General features: G+C 43.1%; 1 protein-coding gene across 3 annotated transcripts in view; it reads right to left on the reverse strand.

Annotated features, from left to right (window-relative positions):
- llgl1 (LLGL scribble cell polarity complex component 1) overlaps positions 1–14871 on the reverse strand; it is a 74356-nt gene that overhangs the window by 22697 nt on the left and 36788 nt on the right. For 2 of the 3 annotated variants that reach the window (XM_015360527.2, XM_006637129.3), the window contains exons 6-12: positions 8170–8332; positions 6578–6719; positions 5474–5528; positions 4709–4863; positions 4109–4326; positions 1944–2011; positions 165–318 (exon numbers count right to left, since the gene is read on the reverse strand). In XM_015360527.2, the coding sequence (XP_015216013.1) occupies positions 165–318; positions 1944–2011; positions 4109–4326; positions 4709–4863; positions 5474–5528; positions 6578–6719; positions 8170–8332 (955 nt within the window). The remainder of the gene's footprint in view (positions 1–164; positions 319–1943; positions 2012–4108; positions 4327–4708; positions 4864–5473; positions 5529–6577; positions 6720–8169; positions 8333–14871) is intronic. The other variant, XM_015360528.2, reaches the window with a different exon arrangement.

Genomic DNA, 14871 nt, shown 5'->3' on the forward strand with positions numbered 1-14871 from the left:
GTACTGTAGCTGGAGACTGGAATGGAGATTTCCTGCTCTTGCAATGTTTCACAAAACACGACTGACTAAGGGGTTACCACCTCTGCTTTGCAGGGGCTCCGCGTCAGGACAAAACACTTGAACAGCGACTATCTCTTCACCATCACCGGGGTCCTGGGGCTTACCTTCCTAAAGGGTGGCCACTCCTCCTCCCCCGACTGCGTCAGGCTGTCGTTGTGGTCGCAGTCGGTCTGGAAGATGTTGGCAGTGCTCAGTTTGTAAAGAGGCTTGAGCGAGACGCCCGAGGCATCCCAGAATCGCACTGTACCATCTTCATGGCTACACACAAAATTGAAGACAACGTGGGTGAGTGCATGGAGGACAACACTGATGTGCTCTTCCTGTTCACAGACCTGCACTTCTGGATGAGTTAATTAGCCATTTACTTTCTGCAGAAAGTACCCCTTTCCAAGTTTACAATGGGGCGCTTACTGGAAGTGGAAACAACCTAATGGAGGTGTGTAATAATGATAAAGATTTCTATTAATTATTACAAAATTGAAAAAAAATAAAGGCCAACATCTGCATGGTGGATCTGATCTGACTATACTATGACCTGACTATGGTGGACTAGTGTCGATTTGGGACAAATACATATTTTCCTCCTTTCATACGATGGTATCTAAAGACACTATCCCTGGACCCCTGCTCGAAAACCACTTATCTACTAAGGGTTTTCATTATGTTAACTATGAAAAGGTTTACAGTCTTCTTGACTGCTGTAGCAATATACAAAGAGCAATGCTCTTTAAGGACGTGAAGGCTTGTTTTGCCCAGTTACAGTTAAGGCTAAAAGTCCCATTTACTCACAAGAGAGTAATAAGATTCAGATCTTCCCATTGCTCTTGCTTGCAACCTCTCAGAGTAAACAGTTCAACTGCACAGATCTTTACACTTTATTGACTCTAAACGCTTCTTAATAACAGCACTTTATTTATTTAATATTTTAATAGTAAAAAAAAAAAGTCCCACCAACAAAGAAAATGCAGCGCAAAAGGACCTAGAGGTAACCCAATCCCAGTATTGCACAGTATGACTAATGAGTCATCTGCCCTAATCCAGGACTGCACCTCACTATAGTCTATTAAATCATATGCATCAAAACTGCAGGGAGTCATGCTGGAGTCCTTCTAGCAGGTTTTGCTCTGTCTTTATAGGAAGTTTGCTAAACGGTGATAATTGCGTCTCATGACAAGACTAAGAGAGACTAATTGCGATTACGTCACTCATATTTTTCTATACCTATTAGGTTGATAATGGTTTATCTCCATCTCTTTTGGAAGATACCCATTTAATCTGCTCATTTAAGGAAGTCAGTAGAGTCCAGTTGTCCAGTGTTATGCATTATACTATGATAATTTATCTAGGTAATTTACAGTCGTGTAAGACGGCGCATCTTCCATGTGCTTCTGCTAGGCCTTCCCCTGTTCAGGGTAAAACGATTTGCAATTTTTTTTTTATCTACTCTTTTACAATGAATTTACTATTCTTCACTGCACTTTACCATGCTTTCACACAGGTATAAACACTAATCTGTTATATGCAGTATGTAGTCACAGATCTATTCTGATGTCCATCTTCCAAAACGGTGAAATACTAGTACTCCGTGTTAGACAAACACTATTCATGGATGGGACACCAATCCTCCAGTAATGCTGGTCCCCACTTCTGCAGCTGGGTGGACTGGAACAACTGGTGGGTTGTGGGTTCGAAATCCTGCTGCAGACCCTGCTGTTGTACCTTTATCCAGTTACAAGTTCAGAAATCTACCCACTACACTATCTCTTGCCCACTGTTATAACACTGCTATAATTAAAAATGAAGAAAGCTGTGTTGGAAGATATTGGATACCACAGGAATCCCTGACAGGTCCTTATTCTTGGCGACACACTGCTAAACCTTACCCAGTCAGAAGCAGGCCTTTGTGCTTCGGCTCTGGTGCCAAGTTCTTCCCCCCGTTGATGGGCCACTTCTAGATACAGGGGGAAAAAAGCAAAAGTTGCACCTCTGAGATCACTGCAGACCATACAAAATGCAAGTACCTGGCCAAGACTCACAAAACACGATGGCGGGCTTCAGCAATAACACCCTGAAGAGCATATGGAATGTATTATGCTCAAGCATAATGTTTTGATAGTTGTCACTGTCTGCTAGACGGACACATGGAATACTGTTCCAGCTCCTGACAGGATTGTTCTGGCCAGCAAAGCTACACATACACAGCCTGTCACCACGTCAGTGTAGTTACCTGACTGAATGTTGCTAATATTTTGGCTGATAACCACGTACTCTCGCAGGACTCAGATGTGTGAGTAATAGATGTGAGTGATGTCTGGATAAGCTCATGTTGACATCACTGTTTTGGGAACAGTAAATGGCACGCTTTCGGATCACACTTCATTGTGTCACACGTTTAATATTTGACAGCCCACACGGGGAATGGCACAGAACTCTGAAACGGGGTTTCACAGCATTTCATATATCTCTTTCTTCTCATGCCACAGTATTCTCAATACCAACTCCTTGCAGGCTCTGTGCATAAATGTGCCAACGGCTACGTTTAATTTAAGCATTCCATCTGCTTCCTATCAAACACTCAGATTTAGTTATAATGCATTTAACAACTGACACCTGGCACTGTGCTAATACAATCAAACCTGCATTACAACCACCTGTCAACTGTGGCTGCTTTGCAAAATCCAGAGTATTAGCTGTCCTGAAGTGTGTGGGTAAGGTAACTCACTACAGCCAGCAGCAGGACCAGTCTGTTTAAACCCCTATGTGTTATGCCAACACAGTGTGAATTTTACAACTCTTAAGCTGTTAAGTATACTAAAGTCTGAGGCTGTGCTGAAACTTTGCATGTGGTGGTTGGGAAATAAGGATCCCAATTACTACTATTCTACAATAGTACATGCAGGTACAGTAAACCTCTGTCCCATAAAGTCATACCTTCAGGACCATTTTCTTAATATCTCAAACGGCAGAAGCTCTTGTGTTAGTGTTGTGGATGATCTCTATAATGATGGAACAACCAATCTAAAATACCTGTTGATCTAAACCGTGCATAAACCTTAATATTTTAGGAACAACAGTTAAAGTGATATATTAATGCATTTATATAACATTCTGTATGTGAAAGGCTTTGGGACCAGGATACAGAAATCACCCACCACTTCAGTGCAGCACCCAACAGTATGACACCATAGCCATTCTGGACCAGCAGCCCCACTGCACAGCAGATCGGGTAGAAAAAGTGAAAAACTGCTTTCCTCATTGAATGAAGGAGAAGAGGTAGGCCAGACTGCGTAAGCCCAGTGTGAGGTTCAGCCAGGATGGCAGGGATACAAATTCTTCTTCTGAATAGTTTGCTAAAATGAAGTTAGGATGTTGGTTTCACAACTCATCTTAATGACAGAACCTCATATACCACAGTGTCCTCCAGTTTCCATACTTGGGCATTGGTTTGCACACACCAGTCCACAGACAGGTCTCCCATCCACGTACCAACTAAGCTCAGCCTTGCTAAGCTTCAGATATCTGACAAGACCAACATTGCAGATGGAAACAACAATAGCTCTAGCCAGATACCTCTACCACCTTAAACCACCTCAACCCATTCATTTAGCCACTGTCTAGGAGAACTACTCTTTGAACCGAGTTCCTTTTGAAATTTGTCCCCCCAAAGGTAGCCCATTCTTTTTTGGCTAATTTTGGTCCTAGCCAAATTTCCCATTGGCCCTTACCAATCATGGCCTCCTAATAATCCCCATCTCTGAATTGGCTTCATTACTCTGCTCTCCTCCCCACTGATAGCTGGTGTGTGGGGAGCGTTCTTGCACACTATGGCTGCCGTCGCACCATCCAGGTTGGGCTGGACATTAGCGGTGGTGGTGGAGGGGAGTCCCCATTACCTGTAAAGCGCTTTGAGTGGAGTGTCTAGAAAAGCGCTATATAAGTGTAAGCAATTATTATTATTAATTATTAGGTCCCTGATGGACTCGGTTGTTCCACATCAGCGGTCCTGTATCACCGATATCCCTTCTCCAAGTTGCAAGCACAATCTTACCATGTGTGTCTGAGGTGGGCTCTGCTGCTGCCCTGCACCAATGATCTTTTCCCACAGCTTGGTTGGCACATTGGAAATGTGGTAGGAGCAGGTAATGGCAGAAGAGTGCAGTGGAGCAAGGTATGGAGATGGAACAGTGGGCCACCCAGAGGTCTGGAGGTCTATAACAACCAACTCCTCCTCCAGCAGGACCACCAGGGCAGTGGGGTCATCGTACTCTGTTACAGCAAAACAGGAGGGATCAAACTGGGAGACGCTGGTAGCCTTAAAAAATGAGCAACTTAGTGTCAAATTCCTTAACTAAATCAAACGCATAATAAAGATAAAAACATTTTAAAGCTGGTACTAAAAATCCAGTTTACTCAAAGCATCAAATTTAATGAGCAGATTTCAATTTTTAATCCTTTAAGATCTCCCAGAATTCTTTGCCAATATTCTTGCCAGGATACTGTTACATCGTGCAACCGGAGATCATTCTGAAATGCATTTAGTTCATTCTGAGTGCAAAATGTTTATCCGAAACATTTTTAAACTGCTGCAAAAAACAGATGAGGTGTGCACTTGCAGGAACTTAAAAGCTTAGCTACTGATCTCACTGACCTTTGTCAACATCTGTATTGTGAATGGTGAAAAAGTCAATGACGCGAGAGGTGAAGTCCAACGTCACTTGTGTCGTCTCCTGGAGCACAGTCACACAGTGTCTGTCTCCATAGCTGGCCCTGGGCATCCCCCCACTGAACAGCACAAAAGGGGCCCTAAAGCAACCAAAGGAAAAATAAATCCATCTAGAAACACTGTGCATTACAGTACGAAGCAGGAATTCCCAATCCCAGTCCTAGTGAATCACACAGCTGCTGGATTGTGTTCAAGTCAAGCCCTCGGTTATACGAGTGAACCCTCCACGGACTTAATATTACGACTAATTTGAAGTGTTTAAGGGTTTTTGGCTTTTAACCATTGCATTTCATGTCAAATAAAATCCCAAATCTCTGGGGGGAAAAAAGACAGCAAACATATTAAGACCTCAATTAGGAAGATAAGCTCAGCTAGAGTAAGAACCAGCATGTGTGTGGGGGTCCCCAAGACCCAAACTGAAATCCCTGATATAAGGAACCAACTGTATACGAAACACCCATGGGCTGTACCTCAACACTTCATTGTAATTTTCAGGTCTTGTTACATTAGAGCCTTAAGGAAGCGGTACATTTCTATATAAATAAGATCACCGTAAAGATCAAATTACACATGCTTTTAAATATGAACATGTAGAATTCAAGACATTGTGACGTTTCGGTAAACTAGCTCAGCGGATTAGACATTTCGGGTCAGCTCCACCACTTTTATTGAAGAAGGCGTGACACAAACCCGGACTCGGTCGTCCTCCACAGGATCTTGTTAATGGCTTTGCAAGGAAAAGGACCTGGAGAGGGAGGAGCAGAAAGACTTGTTTCAGACAAACCTCAACAAACACTGGTGGGTTTCCTGGCAGACACAGGGAGCCCCATGTGCTGCTCTGCGGTTAACCAACTGCTGTCAAAAACTCAAACTGCCAGGAGGAAGGCAGCAGAAACCTCCTGCTTAACTCCTAAGTAAAGCAGAAATAGTAAGAAGAGCCCCTCTCTTTTACCTGTTCTTAAAAATAGTTATGCTACTGTATTAAAAACCACTGAAATATACGTTTTCAGAAGCAATTACTTTAGGTAATCTGAAATGGTTATGGAATTCAGATTACAGGACAAATTTGTCAAATTTAACCTTTGGCCTCCTTTGCCGAGAAACACCAAGTTAAAACCAACCAATGGTGGTGAATGTGTTCCCACACGCTGGGGTGTAAGCTATTTATTGCCGCCACTCAGTTCAGCGAACAATGGAGTGTAGCTCAGACGCACTGTCACCTGGAGTCTGGTCAGCTGATTGCTCTCCAACGCTCAGGGCAGACCAGGCCGCGGCTGAATCTTGCACACAGCCGCCGGACAAAAAGTAAAAAGTGCAGTGCCATCGCCTGGCTCCATTCAAGTAGTGATAATTCATAATTCCTTTAATTTATATAGCACTTTCCTGGACACTCCACTCAAAGCACTTTACAGGTAAATGAGGACTCCCCTCCACCACCACCAGTGTGCAGCCCCACCTGGATGATGCGACGGCAGCCATAGTGCACCAGAACGCTCCCCACACACCAGCTTTCAGTGGGGAGGAGAACAGAGTAATGAAGCCAGTTCAGAGATGGGGATTATTAGGAGGCCATGATTGGTAAAGGCTAATGGAAAGTTTTGCCCGGACACTGGGGTAACACTCCTAATCTTTTTGAGAAACGCCCTTTTTTACTTTAAAGTGTGCCCGTCGCTATACTGGGGCATTAGGACTCACACAGACCACAGGGTGAGCGCCCCCTACTGGGCCCCACTGACACCTCTGCCCGGTGCGTTCCCGGAGAGCGCTCGGGTTCAAGCGGCCTCCCCCGCTCACCGTACGGTATGATGGAGGTGACGGGCTGCTGTGTCCGGAGGCCGCCGCCGCCGCCGTTCACTGCCCACACCATGTATCCGCCGTCGCTGTGGGAGCTCACCAACGTCTTCCCGCTGCGCTCCCAGCCCAGGCTCTCCAGCTGCTGGGGGGGGGACATACACACAAGACAGAAACCGTCAAACATCCGAGCCCTTCACCAGTCTCCTCACCAAGACGCAGGTCTGGGGGAAAAGTCCCAATAGAGGAAATGGAGACGGGCAGCTACATTTCCCAGAAACACCAGTTTGCGTGGTTGTAATTCTACCTCAGATCTTTGCTGAAGCAATAAATGCGATGAAGGATTAGGAACTATTATTTTTGTCTTGGTTTTATACAGTATGGAGAGCCGTGGAGAGCCAGTTTGAAGGCTGCAAAGGTCTCGGAGGCAATGAGGACTTGGGACAAGAGTGAGAAAAGCAAGGCACACCTGGGAAGCACTTGCTTCAGGTATTCAAGGGAAGGAAATTGACCAGTCTGGGGAACTGGAGGAGTTTCCTAGGAATATGACAAGAGGGAAAGTAGAGATGGTTTTCTTTCTGGGCAGACCCATCTTTCAATGGGGAAAAACCTGAACCAGTATTTTGACAGCACAACTTGGTTGAAACGCAGTCTGGACCAGAACATGAAGACGAGGAATAATACTTGTGCACTATTTCTCAACTCAACTATGCGGTAGGTGTAGGGAAACTGCCAACAGAAGATGCCTGAAAAAGCACTCGGCCCCTCAGTGTGTTACAGCAGTTAATTACGAAGCCTGTAGAAATTCAGTCTCCAAGGACTGCAGTTACCTGCTATCGATTGACATGGATAGCTAAGACAAAAGCTAGCCAGGATGCCAGTAATGTTCAAGCTTGATGATCCCTTTGGGGAAATTCGCTTTGCAGCAAAGTATAACAACAAAAACAAGCATCACCAAGTTCAGCAATAGTTCAGGACAATTTCTTTTACATTTAGAGACAAATTGCAAAAGGGATAAACAACTTCCTTAGTCTGTTTCCATTATACCCTGAGGCACAGAGGCATTTCCCAGATGGGAATAGTGCAAATCCACAGAGGAGGGGGTGACCACACTCTCCATAATGTTCTTAGCCTTCTTTTGACCCGTTGCTTGTAGAGGGCATTCAGATGGATCGGCTTCACCTCCCCCATGATTTTGCAACTCATGAACTCTAATCTCCCCCCACCTATTGCAATTTGCAGTGTTGATGCTGCTCTTCAACTCTTTTAGAAAACTGTGCTCGATCATTACGTGAAGGTCTTGAAAGACTTGCTCTTTGTCAGCGTTTCACACAAATGAAAGAAATGGGAGAGATGCCTGTAAATATGGCCTCCTTGACAACTCGTGGCATTTGATCATGTTTATTACCTTTTCTGCTTTATGGGAAATGGGGACATAGGGAGGTTTTCATGAGAGTGTGATAATACTATGAGCTATGCAGTGTGTGATATTACAGAACACCTCTGAAAAAAGTAGCAGCACTTAGAAGCTGGTGATACAATGCAGACACAGCCCATTTTGACTAAAAAAGGCATCAGCGAGGAGCTTCACTCACCTGGTTTCCCAGGAAGAGGCCGTCCACCTGCCTAGTGCTCTGGTCCCACAGCACCACCAGGCCTCGGCTGTATCCGATAAGAACTTTGTTTGGACTCTGGGGGTGTTCCTGTAGTGACTCCACTGGCCCTAGAGATTTTCCACTCTTGTAGTCCTCGGGAACACTGGAAGTGTACAAAAGAGGGACTGGCGCATAAACAACGAGAATCACAGAATTTTGAAGAAATCAACAAAATAAATGGAGCTCCATGGTTACAATACCCAAACAAAGCCTAACCGGGGAAAGATTACTGGGGCATATGAAGACAAAGCATCATAAAGACATTATACACAGCCAACAGATTCTAAAAATAACTACTGAATTGTTTCCGCACACATCAAATGTGGACTCAAAGGCCAGCAATGATCTTCTTTTCAGCCCACATGACCCTCATACAAACACAGGAGGTGTGAGGACTCGGATAATACAGGACTGAAACAGAGTATTCATCTGTTGTGAGTTACTGTATCTCCATGGCGAATTCTGGTCACAAGTGGCTAAACTTCATATCAGTGATGTGTAGACTTCAGAGCTCAAAATGGAACCTTAACAACCTCGTTTGAGAGCTCCTGAGTCTTCTCCTAAACAACACTTTGAAACATTGTGTTTTAGCCAACCATGTATAATGCTGCCTTAGCACACTTTTGTTTCCATGTCTGAAGTCCCTACTCATCAGGGATAATAGCTGGATTTTGCATAGGGAGGCTTTGAGATCACTTCCTGGACAGATGCAAGTTTCTAATGTGTATTCAGCTGCTTGGCAAAGTCCTGAAGAATACAAATTACAGTCATTACCCTGAAACTAAGACAAGGCCCCTGGCTTAGAGGCTGCCACTAGCAGCTTATCACCACAAAGGTCAGCATTTAGCAAAGAACTGAACTCTAAAACTCGGTAAAACATTTGGGAGCTTAGACCAGGCCACCATTCATCAGCACGAAGCTTGAACTCATGGCTATTTAGTCAATGATGTGCTTCATTGAAAAGCATCATGAACAATGAAAACGGAGCCTTATGGGATCGGGCAGTGCCAGGCAAGCCTCCTAGTTGTACACATCTGTATCCCAGTGAAGGCTGGGCTAGGTTTCGGTTCATGCGGAAGACATGGCCAACATCCAGCGCTGGAATGTGCACACTGCGTCGATTTGGCCAGCAGACAGGAGATGCCCATGAGGGGGCAAGCTAAGGGGAAAAGGATTACTGGCAGCATGCCAGGCTGAAAGGCGAGGCCAAAAACCACAAAACAGACAGACAGCCACATAGTACCCAAGTCCCAGGAGCAGGAAAGGCCTCGCAGCGCTTCATTCCTCTGCCTAAAAGGGCAACCGCTGAGCGCAACCCCCAGGGCAAAGGTGAGCAGTGCTGCAAGACTTGCGGACAGCAAGGTGAGAGTCGCAGGCCCTCAGTGTCGTCTTAACCCCGCGTGCATGTTTGACTGCACATCTAGTCGCCACACTGTTGCTTAAAGCAGGGGTCTCCAAGAGTCCTGGAAGGTCTCTCATCTTTGATTTTAGCTGCAACCCGAAGAGTAAAATCAAATTTATTCTTAATTGAAGCCTCGAACTTTTATGCTCGATTCCTCAGGACACCCAATTCAATCAAAGCACAGTTACCTACAAAAAAAAAAGTTAACCCATGAACACAATCAAAATGCAGCTCATAAACCTACAAGTAGAATAAAAAAAAAACAAGACAAGTCCCTACAGGAATGGAGTTTGAGAAACATGGCTTAATATTAGCTGGAAATTCAGTTTTCTCCAACTGCTCTCCCACATTCCTACACTTTTCAAACTTTGAAATGAAATCCAATTAAATGCAGGAATAAATCACTGGGATTTCATACCCTCATAGTAACCCTGAATCACTAGGGGAGCAAGGGAAGGCAAATCGTGCCAAAGAAAGCATTGTTAAAAACAGTGGTTTAAATCCCATTTCTTGAAATCTTTGAGTGCGCGCTGCAAGACAAAATCCCACTATGGACATCTTAACAAGAAACAGAACAATCCTTCAGCTAGACTCCAAATACTGCATGACTAACGATTTTATGATCTGAGGACTGCAAGGGAAAAAAAAATCAGATTCACAGTACATAATTGCTCAACATCTATTTGAATGTAGTTTGGGGGAAAACAAACCCCGCTTAGCTTAAAGTTAAGATTGGCTGGGTCAAAATGATCCAAAAGCACAGTTTTGTACCCTTATAAAATGATCCTTGACCCATGTTCTGTTCTGGTGGTAGGAACAGTACATCAACAGTCTCTTCTTGTTAATTGACTGCTCAATTTTTAAAATAATACTACAATTAAAAAAAAAACTCCATAGAATACATTTATTAAAGCATGAACTTCTTAGGCACTCGAGCTATTATAGACATGTACCTACCACATTGCTCATCGCTTTCAGGGATTTTACCAGGGTTGTTATACAGTACAAACCACTTTGATTTGCAAATTCTCCTTCAGCCCCTTAAAACATGCTTGTTTTTCCAAATTTGTCAAAGCCGCATTTAGCCTGTAAAGATCCCCATTAAACATCTAGTTATTAAGCAGGGCTCAATTAGGTCTTCAGCTCTAAAAAAGCTCAGCAAATGAGCGGGTTAGGGCTCATCTTCACAGAGACAGTAGTTATTAGGCACCAGGCAACCAGCATCTCATAGGGAGGTACAAGCTATAATTTAAAGCAGGATTTCACTATCTTTATAATCGTGGGGGGGAGGAGAGAGAGACTCAATTTGGACTGTTTCTATAAAACAAGGGTTTTAGAATGCACTATTCCAAAACTATTACAAAATGAATCATTCTACAGCAACGTTAACATTAACACACTTTATTTTGCTTTTTTAGTATTCTCAAAAAGGGCAAACTTATGCCTGACTGGAAGATTTGCTCTATAATTACCATAAATTGTACACTGTGTGAATACATGATAAAACCATCCTCTTATGCTCTGACACACTTATTGGATTGTATTGCAACCTAACTGGTAGGCCCTTATAACATTTATTAAAAAAAGACTTAATCATTAGTGTAATTTATGCTAAAGTATGCAAATGTTAGACCCTGCTAGCAGTGCACTGATATCATCTAAATGCACATGCCTCATCCACATGATGGAATCACACCTTATGAAATTCTGCTGTGTGTGCCTTTTCCATTACAAATTAAATATCTGCAACCTCAATGCAATTCCTCTCCCATCTGATACAGACAGATTTAGATCTAGATTTCAATGTATATTTCTCTTATTGCAGAGTAAATGAAATGAGAAAACCATGCAGTGGTTTATCTAAAAAAAAAGGTTAAAGAGCATTACACATTTTCTCTCTCTCCTTTACAAGAGACATGCACAAAGCAAAAAACGCACTGGATCAAATTAGGTAAATAGAGCCTTTGGATCTTAATCCATCCTCCGACTCCTTTCCCGCAGGGAGAGAAGCTGACCTGTGCTCAGAGCAGGGATGTTCCTGGAGCGAGTGTCTGAGCACAGCTGGGAGCGCAACCAGCGCAGCGCCACAATGCTCACGGACATTTGATCACAGTGTTCAGAGTGACTGAAGCCAGCGTGATCCGGCCTCTTCAGACCACATAAGTCAAACAAGGAGACCGCGAGGGCCAAGAGGCAGAGAAAATAAATAAATGAAAGCTCTCCAGCAGTATTAACATGACAGCAGAGGCCGCAGAATGAAGTGGGGAGTCCCATAATTCTATTAGTTACGCAACGCTTGACCGCAAAGCACCCCAGCCCACTTGGATACCTTGCGCTATTACACAATCTCATCAAGCTGGCTGTTTTAGCTTCCTAGTCCGGGCAAAGAACAGGCATATCTTTCAAAGGCTGACTCCAGACCTGAACTGCCACCTTTACATAGACACGATCTGTCAGCAGAGGTCGGGGAAATAATGACACCGTCTCGCTACAATACCAGTTGATTTCTCCTCCTGGGAAAAAAGACGAAGAGTTCAGCCAGGAGGAATTAGATGTCCAGTCATTTGCTTTTTATAGAATTTGGGATGATTTCCCTTTTGTTTAGGAGGGAAAAAAAACCTCCTTGGTTTTAGAGAAATTAGCAATTACATTTTATACAATGGACTCATGGATTCCTCCGAGTGCGGGGCTTGGTATGGCTGCAGAGGGTAAGATTTTAAAAGAAGAAAAAAAAAAAGGTTTAAGTAAAATAAACTTTGAGCCTTATTTTGGACAAAACAGCTTCAACGTATAATGATTAAGCCTGAATCCCACCATGCATCTACAGGACTGAAGGACCTATGCCATTATCCAAAAGAAGAGAAGGCAAGAAAAAAAAAACAGTCAGCAAATTTGGACAAATCCCTACAGAATGACAATAAAAGTTCAAAGTGGGAAGTCACCTGCTGTCGCATACCACAAAGGAAGAGAAGAACAAAGAACACTTTTCAACTACGTATCCCATTTTTAGGTGTTGCCAAAATAAAGGAAGACATTACGAATGACAGAAAAAACCCGCTTGAAGTTAAAAGGCAGATACCCTTTTCCTTTTCTGTAACTGTGGCGTTTGTAGAATGTTATCGGCTCTGGGCTGAAGTTTGGTGCTACAACGGTAGTATCTTTGGTTTTTTATGACACCAGGAAAGAAGGAGGGGGTGGGGAAAATCGAGCAAAGTGACTTAATGAAACAGATGGGGCTCAGGTTCTTGGAGTTTGACGTTTGAGTCCCTGCGGCCCATTTCTCCGGCCACACAAGATTAATGTACCATACAAGCCCCCTCTCTAGATTCCTGTACTCCTCAGGCCTGGCAGGGGTCCAGCAGCAATCAGCTTTCAGAGCTCTCTTCACCCTCCACACCAGGGCCTGCAGCTTCACACTCAGGGAGGCAAAACTACAATCTGCTCAGGCAACAAAACCCAAATCCCTCTGTAACAAATCAAACAGGACTTGTTTTGCTGTGGGACATCAAAAACCCAAAAGCACACCAAAAAAAAATACCCCGAGCTGACTCTTATCCAACATATGTAATACTTGCACACAGAAAAACAAGAAACACTTAGCAAGGGAATTTATTTGTTGATGAAGCAAGTCCCCAAAACTAGGCAATATATCTTGTTGGTCTACTGCAAAAAAGTTAAATTTGCTGATTTAGATATTTTGTTGTCAACATCTGCCAGCTGCTTGATAATAAATGAAACAAGACACTTGTCTTGCATTTAGTTAGATAGACCCACACAGGAGAAAAATGGACAGCGCTCAGATATTTCACATCAAATCTGTGCAAGTCAGTTATCTTAAAGAAACATCTGTTAATTCCCTACAGCATTAAACCACTCCTTCCCTTTTAATTCTTAAAGCAGAGAAATGGACTGAAGTCATCAACAGATTACACTTCTGTTTGTAAAAATGGAAAACTGGCCTGTGGAAGACTTGAAAAATAGTTGATGGAGGGCTGCCTTGGAAAGCACATGAGATTGCTACAGCTGTGTCTTTTGAACCGTTTTAGCGCTTTAGAAAGCTGGTGTAATTCAGGATCTGGGCTTACACACACAGAGCCAAGCACTGCACATAAAATTCCTTAATGAAATTAGTTACGAATGATTGTAGTAAACAGCTTTGTAAATTAAGTCCATTTATTTATACTAAGTGGACTTCAAACTTGAATCTGCACTGCAAGAATAAAATCTCAGCACAGAATCTGAGCTCAATTAAAGCTTAATATTTCTGTTATAAGATATGATTTTATTGTCCCCTGAGGGAATTTTTGTTATGGACACCCAGCAACATTTAAACAGAATGCAAACAAAACAAAACAAAACAAAAAAGCAAAAACATTGCACATCACTCTATTGAACATGTACAGTATAATACATAACATGTAACATTTATAACATCACAAAATGTATTGCACCCAAGTGGATTGTAAGAGTCAAAATTGTGTTTATCCCTGACATTTGTGTTGACAGCTTTAATGGATAGTGGGACAAAGGAATGTTTGTATGCGTTTGACTTACATTTGGGAACCCTAAAACGTTTGCCAGAAGGAAGAAGTTGATATTCAGAGTTAAGGATATGGGAAGGATCGGATATAATTTTTCCTGCCTGTTTGATTATGGATTTTTCAAAGATTGTCTGCAGAGAGGGGTGCTGTTTCACTCCTATGACCTTCAAAGCTGTCTGGGTGAGGCGGGTAATTTGAGATTTTAAATGAACTGATAGATTACCAAACCACACTGTGATACCATATCTGATCATGCTCTCAATTACAGCATGGTAAAAGAGTAGCACTACTCCCTGTCAAACCCCAAACACTCTTAGTCCTTGCTGAAAGTCTGAAAGAGGGACGCCAATGGAAATTGCAGTGGTGTACATCTACAGGCCTTGCACAGCAGTTGTAGAATAAAGTTTTGGGAATGTTTTAAGGGAGATTCCCATTAAAAAGAGGTCCTTCTGGTGCCACAAATGTCCGGATAGAGAGGGTACTCTCGACCCTTTGACAAGAAAACCTGGTTGTTATAAAAACATCTGCCAAATGAGCACATAAAACAAGGTTATGATTTTGAAACATCTGACATGGTGGAGAAAAGGATGAAGCCACAAAACTTGTCACTCTCTCGTGTGTCATCTGGAGCCCAAGTCTACACAGGGCAAAAGCTCATGATATTAAGCTGCAGCGTCATGTAGCCCCAGACAAACCTTT

The sequence above is a fragment of the Lepisosteus oculatus genome, chromosome 19 (assembly GCF_040954835.1).
Source record: "Lepisosteus oculatus isolate fLepOcu1 chromosome 19, fLepOcu1.hap2, whole genome shotgun sequence".
NCBI lineage: Eukaryota > Metazoa > Chordata > Actinopteri > Semionotiformes > Lepisosteidae > Lepisosteus > Lepisosteus oculatus.